This window comes from Taudactylus pleione, unplaced genomic scaffold (assembly GCF_031769625.1).
Source record: "Taudactylus pleione unplaced genomic scaffold, aTauple2 ptg000381l, whole genome shotgun sequence".
NCBI lineage: Eukaryota > Metazoa > Chordata > Amphibia > Anura > Myobatrachidae > Taudactylus > Taudactylus pleione.
Window position 1 is genome coordinate 2,546,424 of NW_028284782.1, and position 16,444 is coordinate 2,562,867.

A 16,444-nucleotide genomic window follows, 5' to 3' on the forward strand; every position below is an offset into this window, starting at 1 on the left:
CATTACTGCTTCTGCATTCTACTGAATAATGAATGTGTAATATATAAGCAATGTACTGAACTATATAACTAGACTCCAGACAGTGTGTTGGCATTATAAAACGTGGAGCGCTGGAAAATAATAGGTAAATATTCTTTATTTTTGAATTTTCTCACTGGTAATATAAGAAACCAATCATATTTATCAAGAACGTGTATGTAAACCACATTACAGTGTGTAGTTAGAGAAGAGGTCCCCTTTACCAAATATTGATAACATCCTAAGGACTTAATACCTCTCCTGCAGCCAGCGGCCTAGCAGTGCCATAACTGCAGTACTTCTGAGCATGGGGGTAAGTTCTGAGTAAAGGAATGTTCATTTCATAGTTCAATTAAAAAAGGCTATGGGTTTTTAAGGTTAAAACTCTTGTATCCAGTTTTTAATTAGGAACAGCTTGCATGAGAATGCTGTTTGCTGATCTTCTGGGCACATTGGACCACTTCAATCAGAATGTATCATTACCATTGCACCTCATTGACTTGCTGCAACAAATACTAGAAGTAGAGGAGCAAGATGCAGAGTGGTACATGAATGTAGGGCAGGCGCGATACGCACAGCAGGGAGGTGATGGACTGGAGAGGCGGTGCCTCCGGCTTCTACATTTGCCGGGCGCCCACTGAGATTTTGCTACCAGCTGATGCTCGGCGGCTCCCACTCTGCAGCCAGAGGCTGGAGGTCATTCCAGAGCTCCGCCTTCTGGCACCCGCAGTTGGTGTAGAGAGAGACGGCGTCTCTCCCACAGTGCTAAGCGTGAGGAGATTTTGGATGTCTGTGGGTGCAGGAGTGGGTAGTCAGGTAAGTACAATGTTGTGTGTTTGTCTGTGTGTCATTATGTGTAAGGGGTAATACTACTTTGGTCATTGTATAAGGGGCGCTACTACTGTTGGCATTGTATAAGGGACACTACTACTGTGGGCATTGTATAGAGGGGACTACTACTGTGGGCATTGCATAAGGCGCACTACTACTGTAGGCATTGTATAGGGGTCACTACTACTTTGGGCATTATGTGTAAGGGGGCACTACTATTGTGAGCATTCCATAAGGGGCACTACTACTGTGGGCATTGCATAAAAGGCACTACTATTGTGGGCATTGCATAAGGGGCACTACTACTGTGAGCATTGCGTGTAAGGGGCACTACTACTGTGGGCATAATGTGTGTAAGGGGCAGTACTGTGGGCAATGTGTATAAGGGGCACTACTGTGTGTCGTATCATGACAAGGGACACTACTATGTGGTGCGATGTGAATCAGGGGCACTATGTGCGGTGTAATGTGAATAAGATTGTGCTACTGTGTGGTGTAACTTGAATTGGTACTATTGTGTGGCCACGCTCCTTTATAGTGAGGCCATGCCCTTTTTCCGGCACGTGCCTTTGGTGGGCGATGTCCCTTTCTAAAAATTGGGAGGGCGCAAATTTATAGTTTGAAATGGGACTCCGAACACTCTATCAGCGGCCCTGCATGAACGAGTACAGGAAAGGAGCAGAAATAGGAAATTAAAGCCAAGATGTAGGTAATAGATAAAGTGCTGGTGATCTGCAGAAATTACTTGAACCTGGCACCGTGCCTTGAGTGCATTAGGAGGTTAGAAATGGAAAGTGAAAATACATTTAGAAAGTAACCATTGGTAAGTGCAAAACGTTGGGTAAACATAACAATATAAACTACACATACAATGTTATATAATAGTTATAAAAATTAAATTAAGTTATATAGATCCCCCACTGCTATGTTTGTGGTGAGAGTAGTGGCTTATAGAATATTTAGGTATTACATGTAACATGGCTCTGCTCAAAAAAAGAGTAGAGCTGATCTTCACCACTTCAGAGGTGATAAAAGCTTTCAGCATTGAGAGATGGAGGGAGGTTCGCAACAGACCACATGGTAATGGGTGCACCAACTCCTCCTCCAGTCACACCCCATATGGAGGGACGCACATAGCAAAGAAAAGGAATGTGGTGCCCTTTCCTGCATATTTGTGCTTGATACATGGACCTACAGCTACATAGTTACGAATAGATGAGTAAATAATATATACTATATATAGTAACATTGATCCTGGCTGATTCTATATAGAAAACATCACTCTGCTCTAAATATGAATGAAATTGTAAAAAATCCAAGTACAGGTTTCTTATTGACAGGATGTGGTGCTTATCTTGATATATTTTTTAATTCACTGGAAAGGTTGTCAGGAGGAGATATATATGCCCCATGTTTTTAGCTTCTGTCTGGTAGACAGAAGCTGATTAGCAGCTTTGATTGCCAGACAACCTCAGGCTCTCACTGCCTGGGGAGCAGGTCAGAGGCTTGTTGAGAGACACTGTGATTACCGAATGTAAGTACTGTGCTAAAAACTTCTGTTTTGTTAGAGGGACGTTAGGTCCTTCCACTCTGAGAAAGGGAATAACTTTGTTTAGTTCGAGTCAGGCAGGCCAGGATTTACTTTTATGTTTTGTTTATTATTGTGCAGCTATTAAAACTAGCTGTGGTTACTTGCACTAAGGCCCTGGACTGGTGTACTACTACTTTACTGCTGCATGAGAAGTGCAACCATTTACACCAGAGTCTGCACCATTACCCTGATCTTGCCACACATGGTGGAGAATGCAAGAATTGCACTTAAACTGCAATTTAAAGTGACAAACAACCTTTTTTTTCGTGTGTGTGTTTTTTTTGGAGGGGGAGGGGCTGTTATATTGTGAACTTAAAAGAGGCCCTTTCTGGAAATGCTTCCATGGATATGGGCTAGTCACTTCATGCAACAGATGACAAAAAGTGATGATGTTGAAGCCTATTTAACCACTTTTGAAAGAACAGCTGAGAGAGATGGTTGGCCTAAAAATCAGTGGCACCCTTCCTGTCAGGGGAACCGTAAAAGGCATATTTTGATTTAGGGCCCGATTCAGACCCGCTGGCGAGCGCATAGCGATGGGTCGATGGTCGGCCAGTGCGCACGCTCGGTGTGCACAATGCGCGTACATGAGCTTCACTCGCTCCGGGGGCTCGCTACAAAACGGGGCGGCTGTCGATGTTGATCGACAGCTTGCCCTGTTTTGTAGGTGAGGAGGGGGGGGGTGGCTGGACAAACGGAGGTGTTCCCGAAGGAACGCCTGCCGTTTGTGGGCGGCCCTACTGACATCATTCGTGATGTCAGTAGTGAACTTCCTGCTCTATTAGAGCAGGAAGTTGACTCGGGCTTGCAGGAACCGAGACCCTACCACAAGGGTCTCGTCGCAAGCCCGATGGTTGCGATAATTGCTACCATCACCAGGCCGCCTGCAAAAGCTGTGGGTGGTCACCCACATCTATGCGAGCGGCCTGGAGGTGGATTTTTTTTTTTTTTTAAATCCGCCCTGATTCAGAGCGAGCGCTCGCAAATAGTCTGAGCCAGATAAGCAAATGTGTGATAGGTCTGCTAGATTCTGGTAGTCTGGTTACTCTTGTAAAAGTCAAGTTGGTGAACCCCTTAAAATATCAGGGGAAAATTCTTAATGTAACCTGTATACACAGGGATTCTTGGCATTATGATACTGCTGAAGTAAACATAGCAACACAGTGTGGTCCCACGGTTGTCACTGTGGGATAGTTCCTTCTTTGATGTTTGATACTATATTGGGGAGAGATTTTTCCAAATTCTGGAAGCTGTGGGAAGCCCAAATGATTACAGAAGTAAATAACCCAGACCTTGATAATGTTACTGATACAGGGACAGTGGGAATGTTCCCTGTGTCTGAAGTGCTCCCTTTTCCAAGCCTGTTTGGGGAGTCAGATAGTGATGAGAGCAGCAGTGGAGAGCAGAATGATGTACCAACTAAAGAAGTAGAAAATGTTGTTGAACCAGCTGACTGTATACCTGATCTTGAAGTAAGAAAATATATTTTTGCCTCAGAACAGTATATACACAAAAGACCCTACTCTGGGAAAGGCTAGAGAGAATGTAAAAGTGGTTGATGGAAACCCAGTAGAGCCTGATAATAGGTTGTCATACCCTCACATGGCAGTATGTCAAATTTGTTGTATCAAATGTCCAAAAAAGGAGAAGAAATTATGAAAATGGACCTAAGGCATATAAAAGAATGATGTTAGACTTGGTTTTTGGTCACATAACTGCAGAGCATCTAGGGATAGAATAAACCACGGAGAGAATTTTGCAGCTTTTTCCTGGCCAGGGGTCCATGTATCTGATTATTGTGCATTCTGCCCTGAGTGTAAGTACCATACTCCCAGGCCACATTTTCTCCTTACCCTGTTTTAGAAAATAGCTATGGATTTGATTGGACCGCTAATAAAGTCGGCTTGTGGTCATAAGTATATTTTGGTGGTAAGGCATTACTCTACCAAATACTGATTCCATTGCGCAGCACATCAACAAGACAATTGCTAGTACATGTCTTTAGCAGAGAGGAAATACCTAAGTAAATCCTAACTGATTAGGGTACCCCATTTATGCCAAGAATCATGAAAGAGTTGTGCCACCTGTTTAAGGTTACACAGCTAAGGACATCCGTGTATCACCCTCAAACTGATGGTTTAGGGGAGAGGATCAACAAAACTTTTACGAATATGATAAAGAATGTGGTGGATAAAAATGAGAAAGATTGGGATTATTTGTGCCCCTTTTTATTGCTGGCCACGAGAGAAGTTCCACAATCTTCCATTGGTTCTCACCTTTGATTTGCTGTATGGTAGACACCCAAAGGGGATTGCTGGATATTGCAAAAGAGACATCGGAGGGGCAACCCAGTGCTTATAAGACGGTTATTGAGCATGTTTCCCAGATGCAGGAAAGACTAGCTGCAGTGATGCCATTAGTGAGAGAGCACTTGGAATAGACCCAACAGGAACTACAAGGGGTGTACAAGCGTAATGCCCAATTACTCAGCGCTTGCGACCGGGTCTGAATGAGGGCCAGAGTGCTTACTTTGTTTCCCATGGTAGGGAGTAAAGTTTGTGAGTTTAATTATAAGGTGTAAAAGCCTTGGGATAGAAAGCCAGAACAGAACTACCATGTAAATCTTATAAAACCCTGGAAAGATAGAGTAGCTCTGTCAGTCACCCCAATCCGTCCGGTAACTACAATACCTTTGGTTCCTGAAGTAACAATAGCCAAAGCCCTCTCAACTATCCAACAGCTTGAGGCTAAAGAATTTCTCATAAGAAATAGAGATTTGTTTTCTGTCATACCAGGTAAAACTTCAAGGGTGATCCCACACTGGACTGAATAATAACAATATATAAAAAACCGACTTGCTTATAGATATCACTGAAATAATCCAAGTATATACATTAGTTGGCGGTGCGCCCAAGGAAATTGTAAGTGAACATACACAACTATACAAATTTAGCAAGAGTGCTAAAAAGAAATTCCTGCTCTGGGGCACTCGTTGTCTTCAGTATTATTTAATGTTGAGTTGTAAAGGTAATATGTATATTAAATGGCTCCTTTATTAATTCCATTAAAAGATAGGGGTTTACAGATCTAGACTCAAATTTTAAAGATGACGAGTCTACCCCAGAACAAAAATACATTTCAATTTCAAGTGGTGTAATGGCGAATATAATACTCTTAAATGAATACACAATTGCATCTAACCACCTAAGAGCATAAAAAATACTGTAGTGTGGGGTAAATCCCTTATTTTAAACATCAATATTCCTCCATATGTCAGTTAGTACTCTGTTAGAACCACAGACAATTACAGTGATGATAACAAATTGTACAAAAACCTGGATGTTCTATATAAGTACATGAACAGGTATTCCAAAAAAGTCACAATATAGAGGTAAAGTATTTTGGTTACACCATATTTAGAGGTTTGATAAAGCCCCAACTTAATAAAATTGAGACAATTTATAATTGGCCACGTCCTCTGAATAAGAAGCAGGTGAGAGCTTTCTTAGGAATCACGGGGTATTATAGAAGATAAACTCACTTGTGCCACAATTACTGTCCCTTTGACTGTCTTTACCAAGGGTCAACAGTCAGTTATGGTCAAGTGGAATCCTGAGGCAGAAAAGGCTTTTCAGGTGTTGAAGGTAGCGTTGTGCAACCATCCAGTTTTGATGAAATTTGACTTTAAAATCTGGAGACAGGAGTAGGTTGGTGTCTGGGAAGTGTGACTGCAGGCAGGGACGGACTGGGGCTGTACATCAGCCCTGGCAGTCTGCCAAGTACGTGCGCACAAAGGGAACGTGGTTAGTTTTGAGGGGGGCGTGCGCGAGTCACAGGGGCCTGGCCACATGGCACGCACCCCTCTCTTCCCGGCCCACTGCCGCCACCCCTTCCCTCCCCCTTACCGCATATCAGGTATCCGGCGGTGTTGGATGGAGGACGGGGGTACTTCACCCTCCTCGGACTGGCCCTGGCACCATTGGCCCTTCTGGCAAATGCCAGAAGTGCTCGATGGCCAGTCCAGCCCTGGCTGCAGGCATCAGTTTTACTTGTCAGTGTATATGTTTTTTTCACACACACTGCATACTCACAAACTGCAGTGCAAACAAATAGACTAGCTACTGTCTGTGTTACTGTTTATTGTTTTCTTGTTGCTTAAAGTGAACCTGCACCTTTTTTCATGCAGTTTACTATATCTGTCCAAAAACACTCTACTGTGTTTGAGGCTGCTGCACCCCAAGAAGACCTATTTGTTTTGAGTTTTTTTCCCCAGATATATACAAAAACAATTGCAACAAAAAAATCATGTTTAAAACAATAAACCTGTAGTCTTTTCTATTGAATGAAAAAATTATATTGTGTATTTCAAGAAGTGTGTGTTCATTTCAGATGAGTGACACAGCATATATTACTGTTCTGTGTGTGGTGGTGTCCCACCCTTAATCTGCACCCTGAAACAATTCTCACAAAGACCGGTTCTTTCAAGTGTGTGCAAACAATTGGCAGTGTTATATTTGTCTAAAAAAACAGAGTCATTAGTGAAATTTTTTTTCATAGTGTGTTATCCTTCCAGTGTAAGCAACAGCATGTGTGGTGGTGTCCCCCCATCATCTGCACCCCAAAACAATTCTCACAAGTACCTGTTCTTCCAAGTGAGTGAAAACAATTGCCAGTGTTGTCTGTGTCTAAAAAAAAAACAAGCCATTAATGCAAAAATGTGCATATGGTGTTATCCTTCCAGTGTAAGAAACGGTGTGTGCTGTGGTGTCCCCCCATCATCTGCACCCCAAAACAATTCTCACAAAGACGACACAACAGTGTCTCCTGCTTCAGTTTCTCTGGCAAATGCTGCTGCCAGGAAAAAACTGACCTTTCCCAAGAGACCCACTGGTGAGGAGGATGAGTCAACTGAGCACACAAGAGTGAAACACCATTGTGACATCTGGTCAGGTTTAAAAGAATTGCCCACAATTATTGACACCTCTACCATGACTCAACCTAATAAAGTAAGCATCAATAGAATGGTGCAGGATTATTTTAATAACAAGGCACAAATTATCATGTCACACAGTCCCTTTGAATACTGGAAGGTAAAAAAGGGAATTTGGAGCCCCTTGTACAAACTAGCTTTGCTTTACTTGAGCTGCCCACCCTCCAGTGTGTACTTTGAAAGAGTGCTTAGCACATCCGGGAACCTTGTGAGCAATCAGTGTAGGTGGCTACTTTCCAAAAATTTGGAAAAACTCATGTCCATTAAAATTAACTACAAATTCTATGAGGAAGAACTTTGCTGCCAATTACAACAAAGTACATAGACTTCTGTAACAGATAATTCTAGTGGGGATGAGCTAATATTGAGTAATAATATTAACAACACTGATGAGTGCAAGGATGAGGATGATAATGACATCTTCCAACTGTAGACATGATTACTAACACTGTTAGCCTCCTTAAGCTCAATGGTTGCTTGCTTTGTGGGGACCCAAACAAACAAAGCACTTCAGCCACAAAGTGGCAGTCCCTGTCGATGAAGTGCTTGGTTTGTTAAACTGTGCATGTCCTTTTTAATATACAACATAAGGGTGCATGGTAGGGCCCAAGGACAATTCCATTGTGCACCACTTTTCATCATGGGCTTTGCCAAGATTGTGTGTGTTTTGACAGGCAGTATATTACTGTAGTTTACTGGGGCATTCATATTCTTGTGTACCTTGCAATGCCATCCATCACCATCTGACAAATAGGCCCCATTTCCTGCAGCTTCTCAACAGGTACAGACTAGTATCATCAAATCATATAATTCATAATTAATGATTCAATTTGCCTAGACTGTGACTCTGCTTTCAATCCTGAGGAATCAGTCTCATTGGGAGTTTGGAATGGATGCTTGTTTTTTAGTGGTGTGTTCCTTTTCTCCAATTTAGTTTTTTTTTATAGTTAAATTATTAACACAAATCTATTAATCAATCAATGCTTTACCTGGCTTCCACTAAATAGTACTTCACCTCCAACCGAACTTTGGGTGTCCGAGTTGAACCGAGTCCCGACTTGGATTACTTTGAGTTTCCGAGTAGAACTGAGCCCGACTTTGGTTTTCTCGCCAAGTTCAGAACTTGAATCGAAAACCTGGATCTTGCATTTTTTTGAATTGCAATTAAGTCCCTCCCTCGTGATTTTAGGTGCTATGATGTGGTCAAAATTGACTGGAAATGAAGGTTATTGATGTTGCGAATTACTAACAAAAACAGGTCCAAGTTACATGATTTTAGCTGTTTTTATATATTTTAAAAAAAATAATCCAAAACCAAAACCGAACCAAAACACTAGAGTGTGATTTTGCCAAAACCAAAACACAATGATGATCTAGAACCAAAACACGAGAATCTGTGCACATCTCTAATATATACATATATACATAGAAAGAAAGAGAGAGATACATATATACATTGTGGCATTGACAACACAAAAAGATCAAAATGTCTGCAAATGTGGTTCAACAGTTCCAACTTTTCTTTGTTTTATTCTATATTTTATAACCTTTAAAATAACAGCAACATATCATTACAATGCTCACAATAAAATTTCATGAACAACAGTTCTCAACATGTGTTTTTTCATTACCCACAATTCAGCTAACATGTACTGACCGGATAGATAGACAATGCTAAGCATCCCAAATGGCAGGAGTATAAGGTGAGAAAAAATCAGACGCAGGGAAAGTGAAGAGAGATATAGAGATACAATACACGTTCCCTTTTAGCTGGCCAGAAATCCCCCTGAGTATAATTGGAGGAAGGAAAGGGAGTCAATCGGGAAGTTTAAGAAAGGTTGTCAAAAACGCTATTAAATTTTGAAGGTTGAATTACTGTAACAGCAAGAGATTATTATATGGGAATAACATTCCATGCCAGAGACTATTTCTAGTGACATGCTCATTCTGCTGCCCGATGAGGAATGCCTTTCCTTCCAGTGTCCCTGCTGTGTCTGTCTTCTGTTAGGATAGAAAGGGAGGACGCAGGGGTGTTAGGAGAGGCCCATGCAAACGTTTTGTACTGGGACACACTTTCCTAGACACAGCTCCACGTGCTTTGCTGGTCACCCAAAAGTTATATTTACTTTTTACCTTATTTTTTCCTTTATTTTTATATTACTTTTATGAAATGGGGACACTGAAGCGTACAGGAGACAGCAATATATTCAAATAAGTGTAAACTGAATTTAATAGTAACTGACAATTTAGGAAACAGACAAGATTTGGGGTTTCTTCCTTAGGGGTTAGTCTGGTAATATCACAATGTGTGCTTATGGGGATAACATTTATAAGCTATTAAGTCTCAACAGTGTACACTTTTTTTTTTAAATTAAAATATTAATAGCAATCAAAAATTTCCATTTATTTTTAATTTAAAAAATTTAGTTGTCTCAATCTGCACCACTTATCAAACAAGTTCTAGAACACAAATATCCCTTTATTCCCCCCAAAAAACTAATATTTATTGAATCCCATGGCCTTACTTGTAGGACATTGTGGGCTTTATTGTTACACCTGTGTTTACACACATAAACATAATCTTTTATTCAGAGGAGTACCAAAGGCTGTTACAAAAGCCCAATAGATAACATATACTGCAATACCGTAGTGCCTCCAACAGCTCATGTTTTCAGGATTTTTTGTCAGGTGGGTTTATGCAGAAAACAGGCTAAGCGATAAGGGAGTACTAAGGGGACACCTGTACCAGGCCCTAAATCTTTGAGGAGCCCTGGCCACTGAGGAGTCCAGCCCAGCACCTGACCACTGTCCCTTGCCTGACCTGCCTGTGCCGCTGCAGTGAATACTGCCGGGCACAGGCATAATAAGAGAGACCCCTACCCCTGCAGTCAGTGCAATCAAAGTTTTTGTTTGTGGCGGGGAGGGATGGGAGGGTGCTGGTGTATTGTAGAGCCCAAGTGACATAGATGGGGGCCAGGCCCAGTAGAGAGGACAGGGAGAGGGGGTACCAAGCAGGGCCGGCTCAAGCCATGTTCCACCAGTGTGCCATTTCCAATTTCAGCAGACAGTCTACTTTTTCGAGTACTTCCCCGCTGCTCCACCCACGGGACGGTGTCCCACGGGCAGTCGGGAGGCTGGGCACCTCCACCGCAGCACATGTGCGGAGGTGCCGGACCATTCAGTGCAGGGGGAGGGCTGGGTCAGCCCAGCTACTGACGTAGTGTCGGGCTCGCCCCCAGCCTTACGTTAAATGGGAGGGGTGCCATACGGGCACACCCCCAAATAGTGTAATTTAGGGTGTGTGGCCTAACGGCTTTGCCATGTGCGATGTTTGGGGCATCCGTGTCCCCGGCTGCACAGGGTGCGGCTCCTGCTGGAGCTGGCCCTGGTACCAAGATGCAGAAGACACCTAAGAAATACCAGGGAGGGCCATCCTTCACCAGCTTCTCATCCAGGCAAATAGGCCCCATTTCCAGCAGCTTCTCAGAGGGTACAGACTAGTATAATCAAATCATATAATTAATAATTAATTATTCAATTTGACTAGGCAGTTACTCTACCTTAAATCCTGAGGAATCATCTTATTGGAGGGGGCTTGCTGTTGGAGCCCTTGCCCGGGCAGCTTGAGGGCATACAGCCATCACAAGGAAACTAGTTGATGGTTTTACCATCGATGGTTAAACTGTGCTCATGTGCAGTTGGGGCCAGGATTTTGTCATGTGCAATGGAGCTGTGCTGCAGACACCGCTTCTTGGGTGTCTGCAGCTGGATGTATGAAATTAAATATCAGATGGCCGCTGGAAACCAGCATGTGATGGCAGAAACCATTGTCAACCCTATATTGAATGGATGAGCCATTTCCATCAAATCGGGAACATGGATGGTTACTAACCATTGGTTTCCAAAGTACACCCCAGTTACCTAGTGACCTTGCCTCTGGGCCCCACAGATGAAGTTCTGCCACTTAGAATAGTATAGGGGGGAACTCTCCTCTTACCTGAAGCTGAGAGAGGGCAGGAGTTACATCACACAGTGAGTTTGTATATCAGGAAGACTCAATGCATTGTGTTATCTTCAACAGATCTAAATCAGGTGTTTTCATTAAGTTCAGTTTTGACATAATGCAGTGGTTCCCAATCTTTTTTGAATCACGACGCCCTAGTGCATCAGAATTGTATTTGCGGCACCCCTAAGCCGAAAGTTTGGTAATGAGAAATTCAGAAAAAAATGCAGTAAAGTAGTACAGTGAAGTCAATTTAGCTCCAAGCTTCAGGTAAAGGGAATTCCCTGGATAAACCCAGAATTCTGTATTTAAAAAGGCAAAGTATAAAGCCACAGATCAATATGCACTTTTTTGATGTTGGCCACCTACTGTTACACAATTGTACCCATGTTTAAGGGACGATGCATGGATTTACACCCAGAATGGAGGCATTCAGAACTTTGGAGCTCATTCAGACCCGTGCGCTAAGCTGCGCTCTCTCGCAGATAAAAGGGGCCAGCTATGCAACTTTCCCGATCGCACTGCCTGGTGAATGGGCACCCTCTATGCCTTAGATAGCGACGGCAGTGAGCGCACGCCGGAGTATAAAGACGCCCACCTTTCTTACACGTCATCTTCAGGAACTGTGTGATTAATCGGTGACATCGAGAGCCATCGGAGCTGCACGCATCGCTTGAGGTGGACCCTACCGCACCGCAAGCACTGCGATCAGTTTCACACTGAAATACAACCAAGTGACGTGTACAATGACACTTCTTTGCTAATTATGCACACCCATAAAACTCCGTTTGGACGGCCAGACACGCCTGCGTTCATAGTACTACTCCCCCTTTCACAAGCACCTACCCCTGTTACCACCCACAAACGGCGCTGTCTCTCAAAGTAGCGTCCAGTCTGTGTACTACGAGCACATGATTCCTGGCCGCAGTGACTGGTTTGTGTATGTGTACTTTGACGCATACGCAAATGTGCGATAATCGTCCATAGCGTGCGTTCGCAGCTTAGCGAACGGGTCTGAATCAGGCAGGCCCTCTGATCATAGAAGGACATTTCAAGGCAATTCAAGGCTGTTCCTAGAGATTGTACTCACACAAGTGCTCCTAGACTTGCACTTAAGTGTACAGACAAGATTTAATTTGTGGAACAGGATCATGTAAATGAGATAAATGGCTAGAGGGGAATATAAAGGGCTGGAGTCATTCCATTTTCTGGAGGGTGCAAAGTTTACTATATCAGCAAATGGATGTGAAATCTCCACACCTCCGATGTCCCAGAGATCATGTTTCATCCATATAGTTATATTTGGATTTATTATATACGTTCCAAATGTAAACCTTCCAGATGAACTTCTGCCGGGAAACACCTCTGTAGGAAAAGCTTCATCACATTTTATAAAAATCTTCAAACATATAAAGTGACATGTAATAATGACATGATTAATGGAAAAAAATAAATTAAATTAAACAGATCAAAACTTGTTGTCTCAAAGTCTCTGACGTGGGCCTGCACCCTGATATGCAATTAGGGGCTAATTCTAAATTGGGAGCAAAGGAAAAAAAGCAAATAACTTTTGCACCTTGGTAAAACCATGCTGCATTGCAGGTGGGGCAGATGCAAAATGTGCAGAGATATTTAGATTTTAGAGGGGCGCTTCCAAACTCAGGGCCTGATTCAGCTTGTATCACAGTTGCAAAGATGCACGCAATCGGTCGATTGTTGCGTTCTGCACATGCGTATGCATCGCAGTGCGCGAACTAGCAATTGTAATAAGAATAGCGTTTGCAGATGCTACGCAGACCCAGAGTACAGTGTATATGCCCGGAAGTGCCATTTGTGGGTGGTGATGGGGGGTGGTCGGGGGAACGCAGGCTTGCCAGTGCGTTTCAGCGCCGTTGCAGGGGCATGCATAAATTAGCCATAAGCAGCCATAGCACTGATGTTAGCAATTTCTGGGTAAGGTCAGGGATTGTGCAAGTGTGCTAATGGGTCTGATGTTACTAGATGTTACTTATTGTTTTGATATGTTCCCCTAGTATACGATGTAATAAGGGGAAGTGGTTGTCCTTGTGTCAGGCTGCGTTCACAATGTGAATGCACACATTTAAATAGCACCGCTGATATTAGCAACTGCGGTGCGTGTGTATAAGCAGAATTGCGAACCGTAGTGTATCGGGCCCTCAAATCTAAATTGCAATGCAAAATAAAGCTGTCCAGCATTTCAGCATTTTTTGGCTACATACAGAAGCAGTCAGTATTTACCCTGCATGTAAAAAAAAAATTGGTTTGTTTGAGGTAGAACGCTATATATTTTTTTTGCTTTGCTCCCAACTCCCCTTTGGGAGTAAGAAAATAACTTATGCACATAAAACGTTTTGCGATTCTGCAGATATTGAAATTTTAAAATTACATTTATTAGACAGGTTGGAAAATGAATTGTTGCCGAAAAGTAGACAACTACTAAATATTTAGGGCCCCATTTAACAAACGATACGTAACCCCTTTAGTACTCGCTAAAGCGGTTATGTCATCCTTTCTGTATTTAACAAACCAGTAATCTAAGATTACTGCTATTTGTCACTGCATTGCTAGTGATGCAGACCCGTGTGAAGCCTTCCAGACACTGGCGAGTCCCTGGCGGGTAAATCAGTCATCCACATGCGCAGACTACCCTTGCACCTGCGCATGACAGAGTAGCCCATCACTGGCAGCGATAGGCTGAGATCAGGTGAGCGGAGGACCCCACCGACAAGAAGGATGTTGCTGGACCTGGCTGGAAGGGTAAGTAATGATGAATAAAAGTGATAAATTCGTTGAGATTGGTACTGGATGCCAGCGCTCAGGATCCCGGCGGTCTGAATCCTGGCGCCGGCATCCATATAGGGTTAGGATATCCTAGCCCTCCCCTTCTCCCTACCCTAACCCTCCCTCCCCCTTAGTGCCTAACCCTAACCCTCCCCCTAGTGCTTAACACTAACCATCCCCCTAACCCCGCTACTTACCTTCAGGATTCTGGCGGTCGGGATGCTGACGCCGGAATTCTGACCGCCGGAATCCCCACATCACTGCGATCCTAAATAAAATATGCCACTGGTATTTAGGATCATCATTGTTAAATGGAGCCCTTAGTATTGAAGCTTAACTACAGTATAACATAACTTAGTTCTTGAGTAAGGGTGTATACAGTCTGGCACAAATATATACTTTATGCTTTTACTTTTTTTTCCGTAACAAATTCTGAGAACTTTATTGACATATTATAAACATCATATTCAGACAACAAATATAGCTCGCTACCATGAACTGTGCTCTCTCTTTTTACAGCTGAACGTTACAAAAAGATACGTGCATATAATTTCACAAAAACATTATAAAAAATATTGTACTGCCTACCAGATGTTTCATTGTTGTTGCATGCTGTGATTTTTCTTCTCTTGTGTGACTAACTGATTAGTTCATGAGCTGTAACGTGCCATATGTATATCTGACAAGTAAATAAAAATAACTTGTGTCATTAATACATGTCCCTTGTAGCTACTGCTTGCATCTGGAAGCACTGCTTCTCAAGAAGGATTTCCATCCGGCTGTCCTATCGCAACTCTCAGCAGCGAGAGAACTAAAATCAGCTGCAGAAGGTGAGCTCTCTTGCAAAACTCCATGTTATTACGCTTATTATGTAATATAATTATTATGTTACTCAACATTGCTCTATGTACGTGTTCTTAAGTATCATCTGCAGTGAACATAGGGCCTGATTCAGAGATTTACACAAAGCTGATATTTTGGCTGATCGAGCGATTGTTTGCGTATTCGTATGCACGAAAGCTGCACTGCGCACACGCAGCTATTGTATTGCGATTACTCTCATACATAGGCACCTCTGGAAAAGTGAGTGACAGGTAGTCAACGTTGGGTATGGTAACGGGGGATGGTTAGAAAAACGCAGGTGTGTCGGACCATTTAAAAGCCATTTCATGGGTGTGCGTAAATTAGCTATTGCGATCACCTTCACAGCATGAGAGCTCTCAGCTGGTCAGACTTGACTTACAGGCAGGGGCGTCAAGAGCTGCGCCAGACCTGGGGAAGGGGGAGTGGCCTATCCACGGGAGGTGTGGCTACTCCCCGTTAGGCTTAAAAAGAAATGCTGCGACAAGTGCTAAGATGTTGTCGATTTATTTGTGAAATTTAAAGCTGCAATATTTAGTTAGAAAGTTAGAATCAGGTTGGTATTTGCTTTAAAAAAAATAATTTAAATCTTGAGGCTAAATCCCTGAAATTTTGGCACTAGCCGCATCTCACAGGCTGTTACATTTGGACCCTGGTCTCACATTATTCCATTATAGGTAGCTTCTTATGTACATCCTCTTTCTGCAACTAAACGCTTTCAAAGAGAGCCATGCTTTTATTGATTTGCAAACAGGGCAGACACATGCTGCAATGTAAAAAGTGCAACCATGCAGCATTAACTATATGGCTGGCATTGGATGGCTTTCCTGGCAACTCTCTACAGCTGGCTTTAGTGGGTGTTGTTTAGAACTGTATACACACTTACCCATACTTGCCTACTTTTTAATATCTCTTCCGGGGTAAGAGAAGCAGGAGGGTGGCGACGGGGGCGGGGCCTGATGAGTTGCATCATTAAGCCCCACCCCGTCATGGTAAAATTGCTGCGACTGGCTAAAATTTGCATAGGGGCGGGGCCAAATAACGTGATTCATGTAGAATTACGTCATTAAGCACCGCCCCCTACACGGGGACCCACGATCACCACTGGAATTTTCATTCTGTCCATTTCACTAGGAAGTGGGCAGAATGTGGGAGAAATGCCTACCCTTCCTGGGATGCGGGGGGTTACCCGAAAAATCGGGAGCCTCCCGCAAAAACCGGGAGGGTAGGCATATATGCACTTACCCCTGTTGCCTTTTCATAAACATAAACTATATTAGTCCACTACATTATTTTGGTATGAATAATATAATAGATGCTGTCTGTATATATAGTTTAGTTTAGTTTA

At 42.9% G+C, this 16,444-nt stretch overlaps 1 protein-coding gene across 2 annotated transcripts in view; it reads left to right on the forward strand.

Annotated features, from left to right (window-relative positions):
• LOC148507817 (uncharacterized) overlaps positions 1-16,444 on the forward strand; it is a 103,495-nt gene that overhangs the window by 36,512 nt on the left and 50,539 nt on the right. For both annotated transcript variants that reach the window (XM_088445483.1, XM_088445484.1), the window contains exon 6: positions 14,965-15,065. In XM_088445483.1, coding sequence (XP_088301609.1) covers positions 14,965-15,065 — 101 coding nt within the window. The remainder of the gene's footprint in view (positions 1-14,964; positions 15,066-16,444) is intronic.